We start from the raw sequence: 13561 nt of genomic DNA, 5'->3' as shown, positions 1-13561 counted from the left end.
TGGGTCATTCAGCAGTCTGTGTGGAGACTTGAAGAGCAGGAACATCCAGTGTATTAACAATTCATGGTCCATGTGTCCTTAACGTCAATGATCCATGAAAGAGAGGGAGGAGAGAAGCTGTCAACCAGACAGGAGTCAGCAGGGACCGACGCATGGACGGCACACACACACGCACACACTCACAGATTCATGGAAATAAACAACCAACAGGACCATCATCACAAACTATGCTTGCAAATTAACTCAAAAACAATTACTCAATTTTACAGAACACGTTAAGTTTCTTCTCGTTCCTTTTTTACACACATTTACTCTCTTGGGACTTACGATAAGTAGACCTACAATAAGGTATTTTAATATGACATTGCCCATGCCCAGTGGTTCCAAAGGTGTCAAACTCTCGCTACGGAGCCAATCTCCCTCATAAAGCTCCTTCCCCGGTGCATTGGGTTTCTAGGACACTTCTCTGGCAACGCATTAGTTCACCAGCTACTTTAAATAATATCGATAGCTGGCAATTTTTCAAAACGTTTTGCAACACCTGACAAGACGTTGTAGGATTATAAAACAGGAGTAGGCCTACACTATTTCAGTTCTTAGTTCCAAAAAAAGGGGGGGGGGGGGGGTCTTTTTTCCAGAAAGGTCTGCAATCTCGTTTTCAGTGTAGATTAAAACAAAGCATCGTTTACTACGGAGAAACCAGATGACCCAAAGCAATGACTTCATAGATTTTTTTATAGATGGTGCTACATTTCCCAACACGTTGACTACTGTAAGACAACACAATATCCTATCCTCAGAATTGTCGTTTTTTCGTGTAGCCTATTGCGTTGTCCCATGGCTAGTTTCAAACCATTGGTATGTGGGTGAAGACGATTTGAGTCCTGACTTCACCCGACAAGACGAGTCTCAATCATGGACGTGTCTCAGGCGCTCCATCTGACCCAGTCCGTCGAGGCCGCGAGGCCGATGCCATCTAGTGGTGAATATCCAAACCACAATTGTGTTCAATCTTTCTTTTTACAAATGTCTTTAGATTATAAACGATAAAGAAGGCACTTCCCCTTCACAACATGTAAGCAAGTTGTTAGCAAGTAAATATAATAATTATTATATTTCATATAATAATAAATAAACTGAAAGTGTGGATTGTTTTTTTTTAAAGAGTTTTAATGTTAACAGTATGGAACATACCAAATTAGATAAAACAGTAATTACATGGAGCTGACAATAGAAAGAACCCCAAAAAATGTAAAGGCAAAGAAGGAAATATGATACAAGTGGTAAACGGCCGTGGGCGAGCCCCCTCCCTCCGTCTACAAGCTTTGAGCCTTGGCTATGAAGGCCTTGCTCATGTCCTGCAGTCTCCTCAGCTCAGCCCCGTCCTCCTCCGTGGCCTTGCTGAGCGCACGCTTCACTTTGTCGTTCAGCTCCTCCAGACACCTCTGTGCATTCAAAAACAACAGCCGGGTTAAACGCCAGAACTCGATATCAAAACATAGAACGCAAGTATTAAAGCAATGGTTCTGGTGTCGGCATTCGCCCATTATTCTTTCAAAGCGAGTGCATAAATAAAGGGTTCCTCTCCGACTGAGGAAAGGAAAACGCTCTGTTGTAGTGGCGCTCTTACCTCTACCATGTCCAGGTGTTCTGCAGCGATGGAGATGGCCGAGGTCAGGTGGTTGGCCACCGACCTCCTCTCCTCATTGGTCTCCTGGAGCACCAGGTGGTACCTGGGGGACCAGACCGCCACCAGTCAGTATTAGCACCCAGGGAGTGAGTGAGAGGGGGACGATGCGCGCGCGCGCACGCACGCACGCACACACGCACACGCACACACACACACGTACTGTTGTTGCGCGGCCTTGAGCTCTCGCACAGCCTCGTCGTGGCCGATGTTGACGTTCTTCTCCAGAAGCTTCCGGTGGTTCTCCACAGACTCCAGCTCCTCGGCCCACTTCTGCTCGTCTCGCGCCACCTCCTACAAGAGGTCGCCCAGGGTCAGAGGTCATTCTACCCCATTGTTTTACTTTAGTCTGTCAGTCGTATGCATGCATGCATGTATATATACACAAGGGTGCACATAACTGATACGCAAGTACGCATGCACGCCCATAATCAGGGATACGTAACGTCACTTGTGTCACTATAACGCTTTTGCGTGACTAACGGGAGATCGAAAGAAATTAAAAAAACAAAATACATTGAGCAGATACTTTGGTGTTCGCCACCTGCAAAGAAAAGGCAAACGGAGCCGGAGCAGAAGAAAAATGTTTTTTCTCGGAAAGGTGCCCCAAGGCAAGATGTGCCGTAGCTCGAAACGAATGATAAGCGCAGTGAAGTGTGTGCTCATGTGCGCTGTGCACCGCGGACACACTGGAGAACTGTGCAAAATCAGCTGATTGCAACGTTCCTTACTGGGAGATATTGAAACGCTCCGTGGTAAAGCTGTGAAGTTTAAAAAAATAGGTGGAGCAAAAAACACTGCTGTGCTTAAGAAGTTGTCCATTGAAAATGGAATCTCCTTTGTGAAACTGGGTAAGCTTCCTAAGATCAGATGTTACATGTGGGGCTATGTTTGGGGATGCGTACCGAACACCATCTCCTGGTATTCACCTGAGTAACTCACTAAAAAAGTTATGTGCCCCCCTGTATATACACATAGAAAGTCTGTTTAACTGGATATGGTATATAAGCTCTTCAGGCCATGTTTTTGATACACAGCTAGCGGGATACACTCAAACAGCGTTTTCAATGTTATATCCATAAAGGAGATTTTTAATGTGAAAAGTCTCCGGTATGATTTGATTTTAGTTAGGCTATTTCTTAGGTACGGGTCATTTGTAATTCGCCTATTGTGTATAAATATGGACCTATCGAGTGCTGCAGATGGCTGTAAGTTGGAGCGTGAATAGCTGATATATTTCCAACTTTCAAAAAGCAACTTTCAAACTACATTTACTGCTATAAAGATTTAGATTATTTCAATACACTATCTTACTTCCTCACTTAACTTGTCGAACGCAGGGTATCTTCACCTAACCTAACCAGTCAAGATGTTATAAGAAATGACTACAAACAGATTTTGGACTAAACTATTTTAGTCCACGTTTGCACAACTACTTTTTTGTTTATTTTCCCATTACATTGAATATATTATCTGTACAAAGTAAAGGCCAAATTCTTCTCCTACCTATACTGTGGGTGTCTACACCGGTATTTGCATTTCTGATTCTTTGATGAGTCAGAGGCTAAAAGTCTGTCACTGACTCAAGTGAGTGCTCCCCGTACCTCCATGTCCTGCTCCACTTGCTGGTCCAGCTTGCGGATGTTCTCCCTGAGCTGTTTAAGGTCATTTGACTTGTCCAAGAGGTTGCAGTTCACCTAAAACACAGACATTATAACTCACCATCTATAATACAGAACAACATTCTATCAAACATACAATCATTTGAAATGTTCTGGGAGGGCTAGGCAGAAATCAAAATGTATAATTTAAGTGAAGTGGTTAGTGTTCCAGTCCTAGATGGAAGCTTCTTGGTTTGAACCAATGACTACTCACAGCCTACTCGTAAGCATCCTTGAGTAGTATCTGAATTCATATTAAGGCACTTCAGATAAAAGTGTCACCATGATCTGGCTATGGACTGATATGGAGGCATGAAATGTATTTAACCAAGAATTAATAAATAAGGAACTGTCCAGTATCGGTAGGTTGCAAGACCAGGTTAGTGTGTTACCTGCTCGATCGATTCCTCCACACTGAGCTTTTGATTGGTCAGTTGGCTGGCCTCCTCCTCCACGTTACCAATCAGGTCCCGCAGACGTACCTGGAAAAACCCCGCCGCCCCCAAGTACAGTTTGTAAGTAAAAGAATACGCTATAAAACTTTCGAGTTCACTCCTTGTCAATTCATTGACACATAATAGGAATATAGCATGAAGAATGATTTATAGCATACCCTATATAGTCACAATAGATTTTCCTTACCATGACCTGCGTTTTGTACTGGACCATGGTTGAGGGCCCGATCTCCAAGTTGGCCCTGATCTCATAGTCGTGGCCGCAGGCGTTCTCAGCCGATGCTGGAATGAGCTTCAGCTTACGAGCAAGTTTATGGTACTCCGTGAGCTTCAGCTCTGCCTGGAAGACACAGAAACACAGGAAGTTTGTGGGTGAAAGGCCTCGCGTTGGGGCTAGTGGTTCCGGGGAGTTTTCAGCGGTAAGGTGGGCACACCTTCTCCTTGGCCTTGATCACGGCGATCTCCTCGTTCCACATGTGCTGCTCGGCCTCCTCCAGGCTCTTGCTGAGGCTGGAGATGGTCTGCTGCAGCTCGTTCTTCTCCCGGTTGATGCGCTCCACGTCCGCCGGGGTGAACTTCTGGTTCTTCACCACGACCTGCAGGCGTTCCTGCTCCTGCTTCAGGGACTCCAGTTGGTGGCCTGGCGAAAATAAATAAAAATAGCGCGAGAAACCACTTAAGCCACGCGTCATGTTATGACTCATCATGAAAGTAATAGTTTTAGCCAATAACAATGATTTGGCATAAAATCCTGCATAGAGTGTCTGTAACCTGCAGCCTCTTGCTCATCTGTGACCTCTAAAGCCTTGGCCTCCATCGAGGACTTTAGGGCCTCCATGCTGCTCCGGAAGCTCTGGAGCTTCTTGAGGTCCGCCTGTAACTCCATCTTCTGTATCCTCTTGCTCATCAGGGGGTCCTAGACCAGTGAGAGAGACGGAGGAGAGGGGGCTGGTTAACACTGTGGTCACACACACACACACACACACACACACACACACACACACACACACACACACACACACACACACACACACACACACACACACACACACACACACACACACACACACACACCTAAAAAACGTTTGTAGTCACCCTCTATCAGGGCTTGGGATAGGCACTTGGGACACAGACAAAATAATGTGAAATAATGTCTCTAAAAAGGTCCTTTTACAATCAGGCACATTATGATGATGAAGAAATCGAAGCAAACTAGATCATGTTAACCAGGGGTTTTCAAACTGTGAGGCGCACCTCCCCTACGGGGCACCAGAGTTCTTCAGGAGGGACGTGATGTGAGAAAAAAAGAAAAGAAATTAAAAACACTGCTGCAGCTGTTTATTTGTTCTGAGGCGGGGCTCACACTCTCACACTTTGTAAGTGTGAGAACGTGAACTATTGAAATCAGTTAGGACCCAAGTATGCAGTATTTTCAAATAAGAATCGTGGTGGACAAAAAGACAGATGTATTCCCCCCTCAACCACATATAGCCAGTCAAGACGTGCTAAGGCTCCATCCCTTCACCTAAAAATCCTATGTGTTTAGATGATTCAATTATAATGACCTTGTACGTTATCCAAGTGTTTAAAAGTGTAGCGAATGGCAGTGTGTCGATGAGGGTGATTATGATAAGTTGGTGTGTCTCGGTATGCATTTGGAGCATTATTTAATTCATCTATTTTTTGGAGATTGTTTCTTTTTAGAATTTTTTTCCTGTGAGCAAACTAAAAGTAGGCTACAACAATGTTGCTATGTTGATCAGCTGCAGTAACTAATTACACATGTGGGGAGAAGGAGAAACCATTATAGTTTGACTATTTATGATATTAGATGATTACACTATATTATATCATATGACTTTAATATTATTATAATAGTATGCATCTTGGTGCAACAAGTTTGATTTGCACTGCAGTTTGTAGTGATTCATTAATCGCTCGAACAGTGAGAAATAAAGAAAAAGTGACTCAAACAACTTAAAAAAGATGAATAAACTGAGTGTGGTTGAACACCTGGGAAAATGTGCCAGTGTACGCAACCACTAGCAGATCTTCCATTTCGACCAGAGGGGGTCACTAGAGTGAATAAACGACATCATGTGGACTGAATGTGGAGGGTCGGCTCACCGCTTGTCTCTCACTCTCCAGCTGCGCCACCTTGTCGCTGAGCTTCCTGAATATGTCGTCCAGGGAGGCCAACTGCACCTCATCCACGTTGTAAAGGGCCTCTGTGGAACGCACACACAAATATGACATACCACTCACACTCATCACTAAATACAGAAATACAGATGAAGGATGAATAAGAATTCTACCAATTCCTTGAAAGATGAATATATTGTTTTAAAAATATGGGTCAAAGTTATGTTAAAACAGTTTTTCCAGTGTGCTACAGTGAGTTCTTACTCAGTTTGTGGAAGTGGACCTCGTCCTCATCCTCGAAAGTGTCCGCGCCCTGCAGGTACTTGCCATACGTCTCAACTGTGTAGTCCAGGAACAGCTTTGCACACAAAACGAGAGTATGAGAGACGGTAAGGCAGGAGAAGCCACACATTTGAACACTGTTCCGTTTGGTTCTCAAGACGTGTGGGTGAACACTTCTGTGATGTGTTTATATAAAAGTGTATGAAGCTGTTAAACACAGGACAAACGGAGGAAACAGTGAGGAAGGACTAACTACTACTTTAATGGTGTAGTTATAGTTATGAAAAAACAAGAAATGTCTGCCCTCTAATGCTGCGCAAATAATTATAGGTTTGGATTGTTAATCTCTGTCCATTGTTAACTTTAAAAAAAAAAAACAGTTGTGGTAAACTACAACTGCTATTCGTACTACTAGGTTAAAGATCAAGATGGAAGAAGGGTACCTTGTTGTACTCTGGCCCGTCCTCAATATTCATTTGGCCGTCGTCGATGTTCATGTCGTCTGAGAAATCACTGAACAGAAGCTCTTCCCTGCTCATACACCAGTAGATCTGACACACACACACACACACACACACACACTTTTAGAGATCCTTCACTAGTAGGGTGGATAGAAAGCGTAAAAAGGCCTAATGTGGATAACTGTAGACACTGGGGGTTGAACCCAGAACTCCCCCCCCACACACACACACACACACACCACTATTCTGCCTTACCATGAACAACATTTCCCACTGTTACTATACTACTACAGCCGTGTTACACATAGTTTAACAAATGACCATCGGTACCTTGACAGTGTCAATGAGCCAAATGAGGGCCCCCAGGACCAGGGGCCAGGTGTGTGGGGCCCCCACCGAATACATGGAGCTCTTCGAAATGGCAAACGGATACCTTTAACCCCAAATAGAAAAAGAAGCAGGAGAGACCAGATGGTCAGGTTAGAATCGTATATTGATGGGAAGAACGTTGTTGATATGTTGTTAATAAAAAAAAAAAATTGCCAAAGACTAGGGCTATACAAACTTTATAGCATCTCGAATTACATGGAGATAGAATTAGAATGCGGCGTGTTTGCGAGATTGATTCCTTTGGGCTGCACCCAGTGGACACCGAGAGGAATGCAGCCTAATTCCCTATCTTCCACAGCGGCAACGTTTTAACTTAATGAGCCCAAGCAGGAGCAGAGAAAAGGGCCTCACGGAACACGTATATATTTAGAACACGGAGGAGCAGGGACACCTGACCCATTCAGTGACCAGTAAACAGCCCGGCGAGAGAGTACTGAGGTTTTAAGTTTGTTTAAAAAATTATATATTTTGTTACATTTTCAAATAAATGCCTTTGTCCCGAGGGGACACTTTGCCTGCAGAATTTGCGTAGGATTGTTATGCCACCACACCCCGACCTGTTACAACACATAAAATATACTTGCAATACAAAATTAGGAAGACGTTACCCCATGTCTTTCAGGAGGCGCGGAACCTCCTCCTCTACTTTGGAAGTGGGCAATTGGAAGGTGTTGTCAAGCTGGCTGTAGATGAACTCAAACATCTTTAGAAACTCTTTGGTGGAAGGAGACTGGAGCATTTTGGTGGACACAGAGCCCAGGAACCCATTTTCTGACAGGAACTAGAACAGAGAAAAGGGCTCGATAATGCAACCAGGAGCTGGACAAGGAAAGGCAAAGGGCCTTCCTCAAGTCAATGACATTCATTGCAGGGAAGGCTACATATCCTTGGCACGGTTGTACATTTCAACCAGCAACATAACTTTATGGTAGGGCTGCTTGATTATGGGAAACATCATAATCATGATTATTTTGGTCAATATTGAAATCACGATTATTAAACGATTATTTTTTAGTTTGAAAACATGTATTTATTCCGATTTTTTTTTTGTAACTGAGGACTGGTTAGAAATGTCCAAAGAAAATGTTCCAATCAAAAGTGATATACAGATATGCATCCACCTGTTCTGCCCTTTCTTTAAAACATTAAAAAAATAATAACAAAATCGAAAAAACTTGATTTTGTTAATTTTGTGATCGTTTGACGCCAAAATCGAAATCACGATCAAAATTTGATTAATCGATCAGCCCTACTTTATGGCTCACATTTAGGTCATAGTTACAAGTCAAATCACCCAAGGAAATGTTTTGGTTTGAAGGTGTTCCAAGTGAAAAAAGGAGGCACAATAACCTTGAACTATGCAAGGTTTTAAGAGTCTAAAAGGGAACGTTACAATGATGAAATGGTTGGAGCTCCTACCTCAGAGAGCTGTCTGACACACTGCTGCACGAAGGCCTTGTCATGTAGTGGACGGACATCTTTTAACTTCTCTGATCCTCCGAAGCCTCCAATGGAGCTGTTGCGAGGCATGCCGGCGCCACTGGCCCTGTGTCCACAGTACAGTCTTACTTTGCATGAAGTGTGCATCGACTCATGGATAACACTGTCCCCATTGGGTCACGTCGATTCAGTGGTTCCCCTCCTTATTCTGTCTATTTTGTGACCAACTTCTTACATTTTTGTGCAACTGCTTGCAGCCACATATTTTTCCACCCAACATCTGCTTGTTAATGTGCCAGCAAACGTATACGCTTTGCATCACAACCAGAGATCAATTAATTCTGCATTCTGTTCGTGTATGGAGGGCTTGAGACCTAAATGGAGATCTACATTATGAATCATCACTGAAAATGTATAAAATATCTAAAGTTATGTCCCTAATCAATATAGATAACAGGCAACCCCGAGGCTAATTAATGGATGTGTACATCAGTAAACATTAACTTACCTGGCCCCAAAAAAGGAGGTCCTTCTCTCAGAGGTGTGAGACTGAGGCTTGGGGATGTTCAGCTTTCCAAACGAAGGCATGCAACTGCGGGTGAAAATATCCGTTCATAACGTTTCACGGTCCGTAAAAAGGGAGTGCACTGTGCAACATAACAGGTATCTAGGGTGTGGAAGAACTGCATGTAATCTGATCATTCACAATTACAATTACAATTTTATCCGAAGTGACTTACATCGGTTAATACACATTGACACACCGACGGCAGAGTCAACCATGTATTTTATCTACTACAACTACAAAAACAGAATAGTATTCTAAAAGGTACAAATATCCCTTGCATCGTAGTTAGACCGTGACATGACATGCTAGTCATTTGTTGTGAAGGTACTTATGGCTCTTCCCACCTCATGTTAAGACATTGCTAGAGTCAATACTGCACAATATAGTAGAGTGCATAACAGTGTGAAATGTTACATTGTGAACAGACCTCTTGGGCGTAGTATACACCATGCTCGTCCTGTTGCTATCGACGACTCGCATGGGCATCTCCGACAGCCGGCTGCTCTGAGCCCTGTTCATCCTCCCTCTGTGAAACAGGCGATAAGGAAGGGGCAAATGCTTAAGCTACATGGAGACAGAGTTTTGGAGGTACTCTACACAGATCCAGGTCTCCCCTCTCCAGGCAAATTAACCCCCTGATATCCTTGTTTAAGTGTGAGTTGGACCTCACACGAGCTGCACGCACTCCTCCTGTTCCATCATGAGTCATACTGATCATTTTTAGAAGCGTTTTAAATTTTCCTTATCAGTGCAATATTTGTATTCTTTCCAAAATAGATTAAAAACAAGGAGTTTCTAAAATATCTTGCTGTAAGAGAATGCTGACTGTAGGCCGTCAGCCTGGACAATGGATCCAATGTTAGGTAGAAATCACATGAGGTCTCTTTGATACGCTGGCGCAAAATTGAAAGTTAAGCCAATTGAGTTTGAGCAGGGGGGAGGGGGGGGGTCGGGACTCGTGAGCAAGACCAACAAGAGTTTAGGATTTCAGGGCCAGGGTTTACCATCTGAACAAACAATGCTTATGTAGTAATTGTGAAAACTTGGACGTCCTCTCATCCACCTACTACTGTACCAGTACACTCCTTCCACTAGGTGGTGGTACTGACCCGCATAAAGCTAAAGACCCCTATGTTTACATTGTGAACAGACCTGTTGGGCGTAGTATACACCATGCTCGTCCTGTTGTTATCGACGACTCGCATGGGCATCTCCGACAGCCGGCTGTCCTTAGCCCTGCTCTTCCTCACTCTGTTTAACAGGAGATAAGGAAGGGGCAAATGCTTAAGCTACTTGGAGACAGATCAGTGTTTCCCTTAGGATGGAGTTGCAGCAGCGGAGGTGAAATGTTTATTTTTCCACTCGCAATTTTTTTTTTTGTGCTAAAGCGCACAGTAATGAGCAGGGGAAATATGGAGAGATGGAAAATAATACAAGTATAATCTTTAAAACAATTATTTACATTTATTTAACAAACATCACATAACACAAATACTACAACAATCAAAATGGTCTGTGCCTCCAACCAATGCATCTTTTCACTGGCTCCCCTCTCCCCATCACAAAGGTTGTAGTAGGAGGTCCATAAAGAGGCCATGCCTCTATTGAACAAGTGTTGGGGCTCTAGAGTCAATAATGGCGACACTACTGAAATTGTTGCGTAAAAAAATTATATTGACATTCTTGCTAAAAAATAAATTCCTTAAAAATTAGTAGATATATTTTTCAAAACTCAAGCTTGCAGTAAGACCATAAAGAGCCCATGCCTATATGGAAAACGTTTTGGGGCTCTAGAGTCTATAATGGCGACGCTATTGAAATGTTCAGTTTTGCACTTTGCAGACGGTTCCTGAACTCGCGGCTGAAAGCCAACAGCGGCAATGCATTTCACAGTTTCCTAAAGACGGCTCGTTATTAGGATGAAAACAATGTTGTAGCTGGGTCTCTAGGTTACTACATTTAGCTAGAGGTGTCAATTGTGTCGAAACGATGTTACACTGATGATCAGTGTTTGTAATAACTCAGTTTAAAAGAACGGAGTTAGGTAACGCTGTTACCATTACTGTATGTTACTATGAATTGATTGAACTGGGTAATCCGGACGCACCCCTGGCTCCACACACAAACTGTTCGGGAGGAGACCGGGTGGGTTAACAACGAGAAAAGCGATTATGATTGGCTAAGGCAGTCAGTTTTCATGGTAGCCAATCGGATTCAGTGTTTTACACACAAGCCAGGACACGCGCCCCACGCACACACCAAACTGATTCGATTAAGCAGCAGAAATGGCGAGTACGGGAAAAAATTCTGTGGTATTCTGCAGATGTTCCACAGCCTTTGCAACCAAGCAAATTAAAATTCAGTTGGAATTATATCAGGGCCTTGAATGGGCAGTTTAAAAAATCCAAATCCAAATTCTTTGATAGCAACTTGTTTTTTTTGCAGTAACGCAAATAGTTACTTTCCCTGGTAACTTGTTACTTTTATTATAGAGTGATTCAGTTAATAACTCAGTTACTTTTTGGAACAAGCAGTGATTAACTATAACTAATTCATTTATTATAGTTAATCAAGTACCGTTCCCAACACTGCTGATGATCTATTGAACCGCAAACTCAGAATCTGCCAATTTATTTCCAAGTTTACGGAAGTTCCTCTCCGTTTATAGACATGCTTTCCTCACAGGTGTGTGAATTGACCTGGATATGAAGCGTCGGTAGCGCAAAATAATGTAACATTAGTTTTTTAAAGAAATAAGACGGAGCTCTCCTCTCCTTTTATATGCTTTACTCACAAGTGTGTGAATTGACCTGGATATGAAGCGCATATCCAGCGTCCGTAGCGCACGGAATGTTATATTATTTTGCGTCGTGCAAAATAATATAATAGAGTTTCTGCTATATGCACCTAGCAGCGGCGGTGCGCCGCTGCTAGGTGCATAAACAACACTGCAGTTTTGTAGGTGCTCTACACAGATCCAAGTCCCCCTTCTCCAGGCAAATTAACTCTCTGATATACTTGTTTAAGGATTTTCTCAAAATGACCAAATAATAAATATAAAAAAATGAAATGTGTCAGGTAAAAAAAATTGGTTTGATAATATGGAATAAAATGGGCAGAATAAAAAGTTTCAGTTGGACCTCACACGAGCTGCACGCACTCCTCCTGTTCCATCAGGAGTCATACTGATCATTTTTAGAAGTGTTTTATATTTTCCTTATCAGTGCAATTTGTATTCTTTCCAAAATAGATTAAAAACAAGGAGTTTCTAACATATCTTGCTGTAAGAGAATGCTGACTGTAGACTGTCAGTCTGGACAATGGATCCAATGTTAGGTAGAAATCACGTGAGGTCTCTGATACCCTGGCATAATTTAAAGTTAAGCCAATTGAGTTCGAGCAGGGGGGGGGGGGGGAAGTGTCGGGACTCGTGAGCAAGAGTTTAGGATTTCAGGGCCAGGGTTTACCATGAACAAACAATGCTTGTGTAGGAATTGTGAAAACGTTTGATTAAAAAAAAAACGTTTTCAAAGGAATTGTGCATGGACTTTTAGTATTTGTTGTTGCCAAGGGAGCTTCAAGTTTTAACAATTGTGTGCATGGTGGTTCCAGCTTTAGTTTGGAAACAATTGTGAAAAACGAGGATGTCCTCTCATCCACCTACCACTGTACCATTACCACTCCACACCTAGGTGGTGGTACTGACCCGCATAAAGCTAAAGACCACCATGTTTACGTTTTTTAGCAACAAAAGAGGGCGAGTGCGCAACATTAACAAGTTAAAAAAGGTAAACACTAATGCCAGATGATATATTCAGTGAATGTAGTTGTAGTAACGTTGGTAGTTTCTGCAGCCCGGCTTCCTGCTACGGCGCAACGTTAAGTTACGCTTAATGTCAGGGCGTCTCTTGATAAAGGTCAATCGTAAGCCAAAATGACTATTCGTTACGGATTAAAGATATTGTAAAAACATCGAATCTTTATATAAGCTGTATTTAATACGACCAAGGCATATGCTGTACTTAAAATCAGCGAACCAAGATAACGTTAGATACACGGGCTGGCGAAGATGACGTTAAAAGGCAGACATTAGCGTTTCGTGGTAGAATAAGGATAAGCCAGGTTTTTAACTTTAACTTATTGTTTTCAAACACAATAGACGCTAGTTAGTTATGTATAAAACAACTGTTAAAAACATACCGTTCCATTGTGTTTGTACGGTCCTTTTCTGACGGGACTTTGAAACTCAAATTAACCGCCCAAACCGCCGTATTCAAAGCACTTCCGGCCCTACGGAAAGCGGCTTGGACAGAAAGGGAGCACTGGTGACAAAGCGAAATAAAAATAAAGAGCGATGTTAATATAATTAGATACAAAATTTATAGACTATATAAATTATTATACGGCTGTATATACTGGACCCATTTGCCACCTGTAAAATAGGTCGAAACACGTGTGCTTATTATTTTAATATA

General features: G+C 42.6%; 1 protein-coding gene across 2 annotated transcripts; it reads right to left on the bottom strand.

Annotated features, from left to right (window-relative positions):
- Window positions 1-1150: 1150 nt before the first annotated feature.
- Window positions 1151-13415, bottom strand: ndc80 (NDC80 kinetochore complex component). 2 transcript variants are annotated; one of them, XM_060054070.1, is made up of 18 exons: window positions 13287-13415; window positions 10239-10337; window positions 9514-9612; window positions 9027-9110; window positions 8498-8624; window positions 7687-7859; window positions 7019-7121; window positions 6671-6778; window positions 6210-6303; window positions 5931-6031; window positions 4575-4719; window positions 4238-4443; window positions 3991-4143; window positions 3741-3830; window positions 3292-3384; window positions 1851-1981; window positions 1631-1733; window positions 1151-1445 (listed from the first exon to the last, which is right to left on the bottom strand). In XM_060054070.1, exons 1-18 carry the CDS (start codon window positions 13292-13294, stop codon window positions 1317-1319), a joined length of 2046 nt encoding a protein of 681 aa, XP_059910053.1. In that variant the 5' UTR covers window positions 13295-13415; the 3' UTR covers window positions 1151-1316. The 2 variants fall into 2 exon arrangements, with proteins under 2 accessions (XP_059910053.1, XP_059910054.1); XM_060054071.1 differs by lacking the exon at window positions 10239-10337 and having other exon boundaries at window positions 1153-1445.
- Between the last annotated feature and the right edge of the window lie 146 nt (window positions 13416-13561).

The sequence above is a fragment of the Gadus macrocephalus genome, chromosome 6 (genome assembly GCF_031168955.1).
Source record: "Gadus macrocephalus chromosome 6, ASM3116895v1".
NCBI lineage: Eukaryota > Metazoa > Chordata > Actinopteri > Gadiformes > Gadidae > Gadus > Gadus macrocephalus.
Note: the sequence above shows the minus strand (reverse complement) of the source record. Positions and strands in the feature narration are given on the sequence as shown.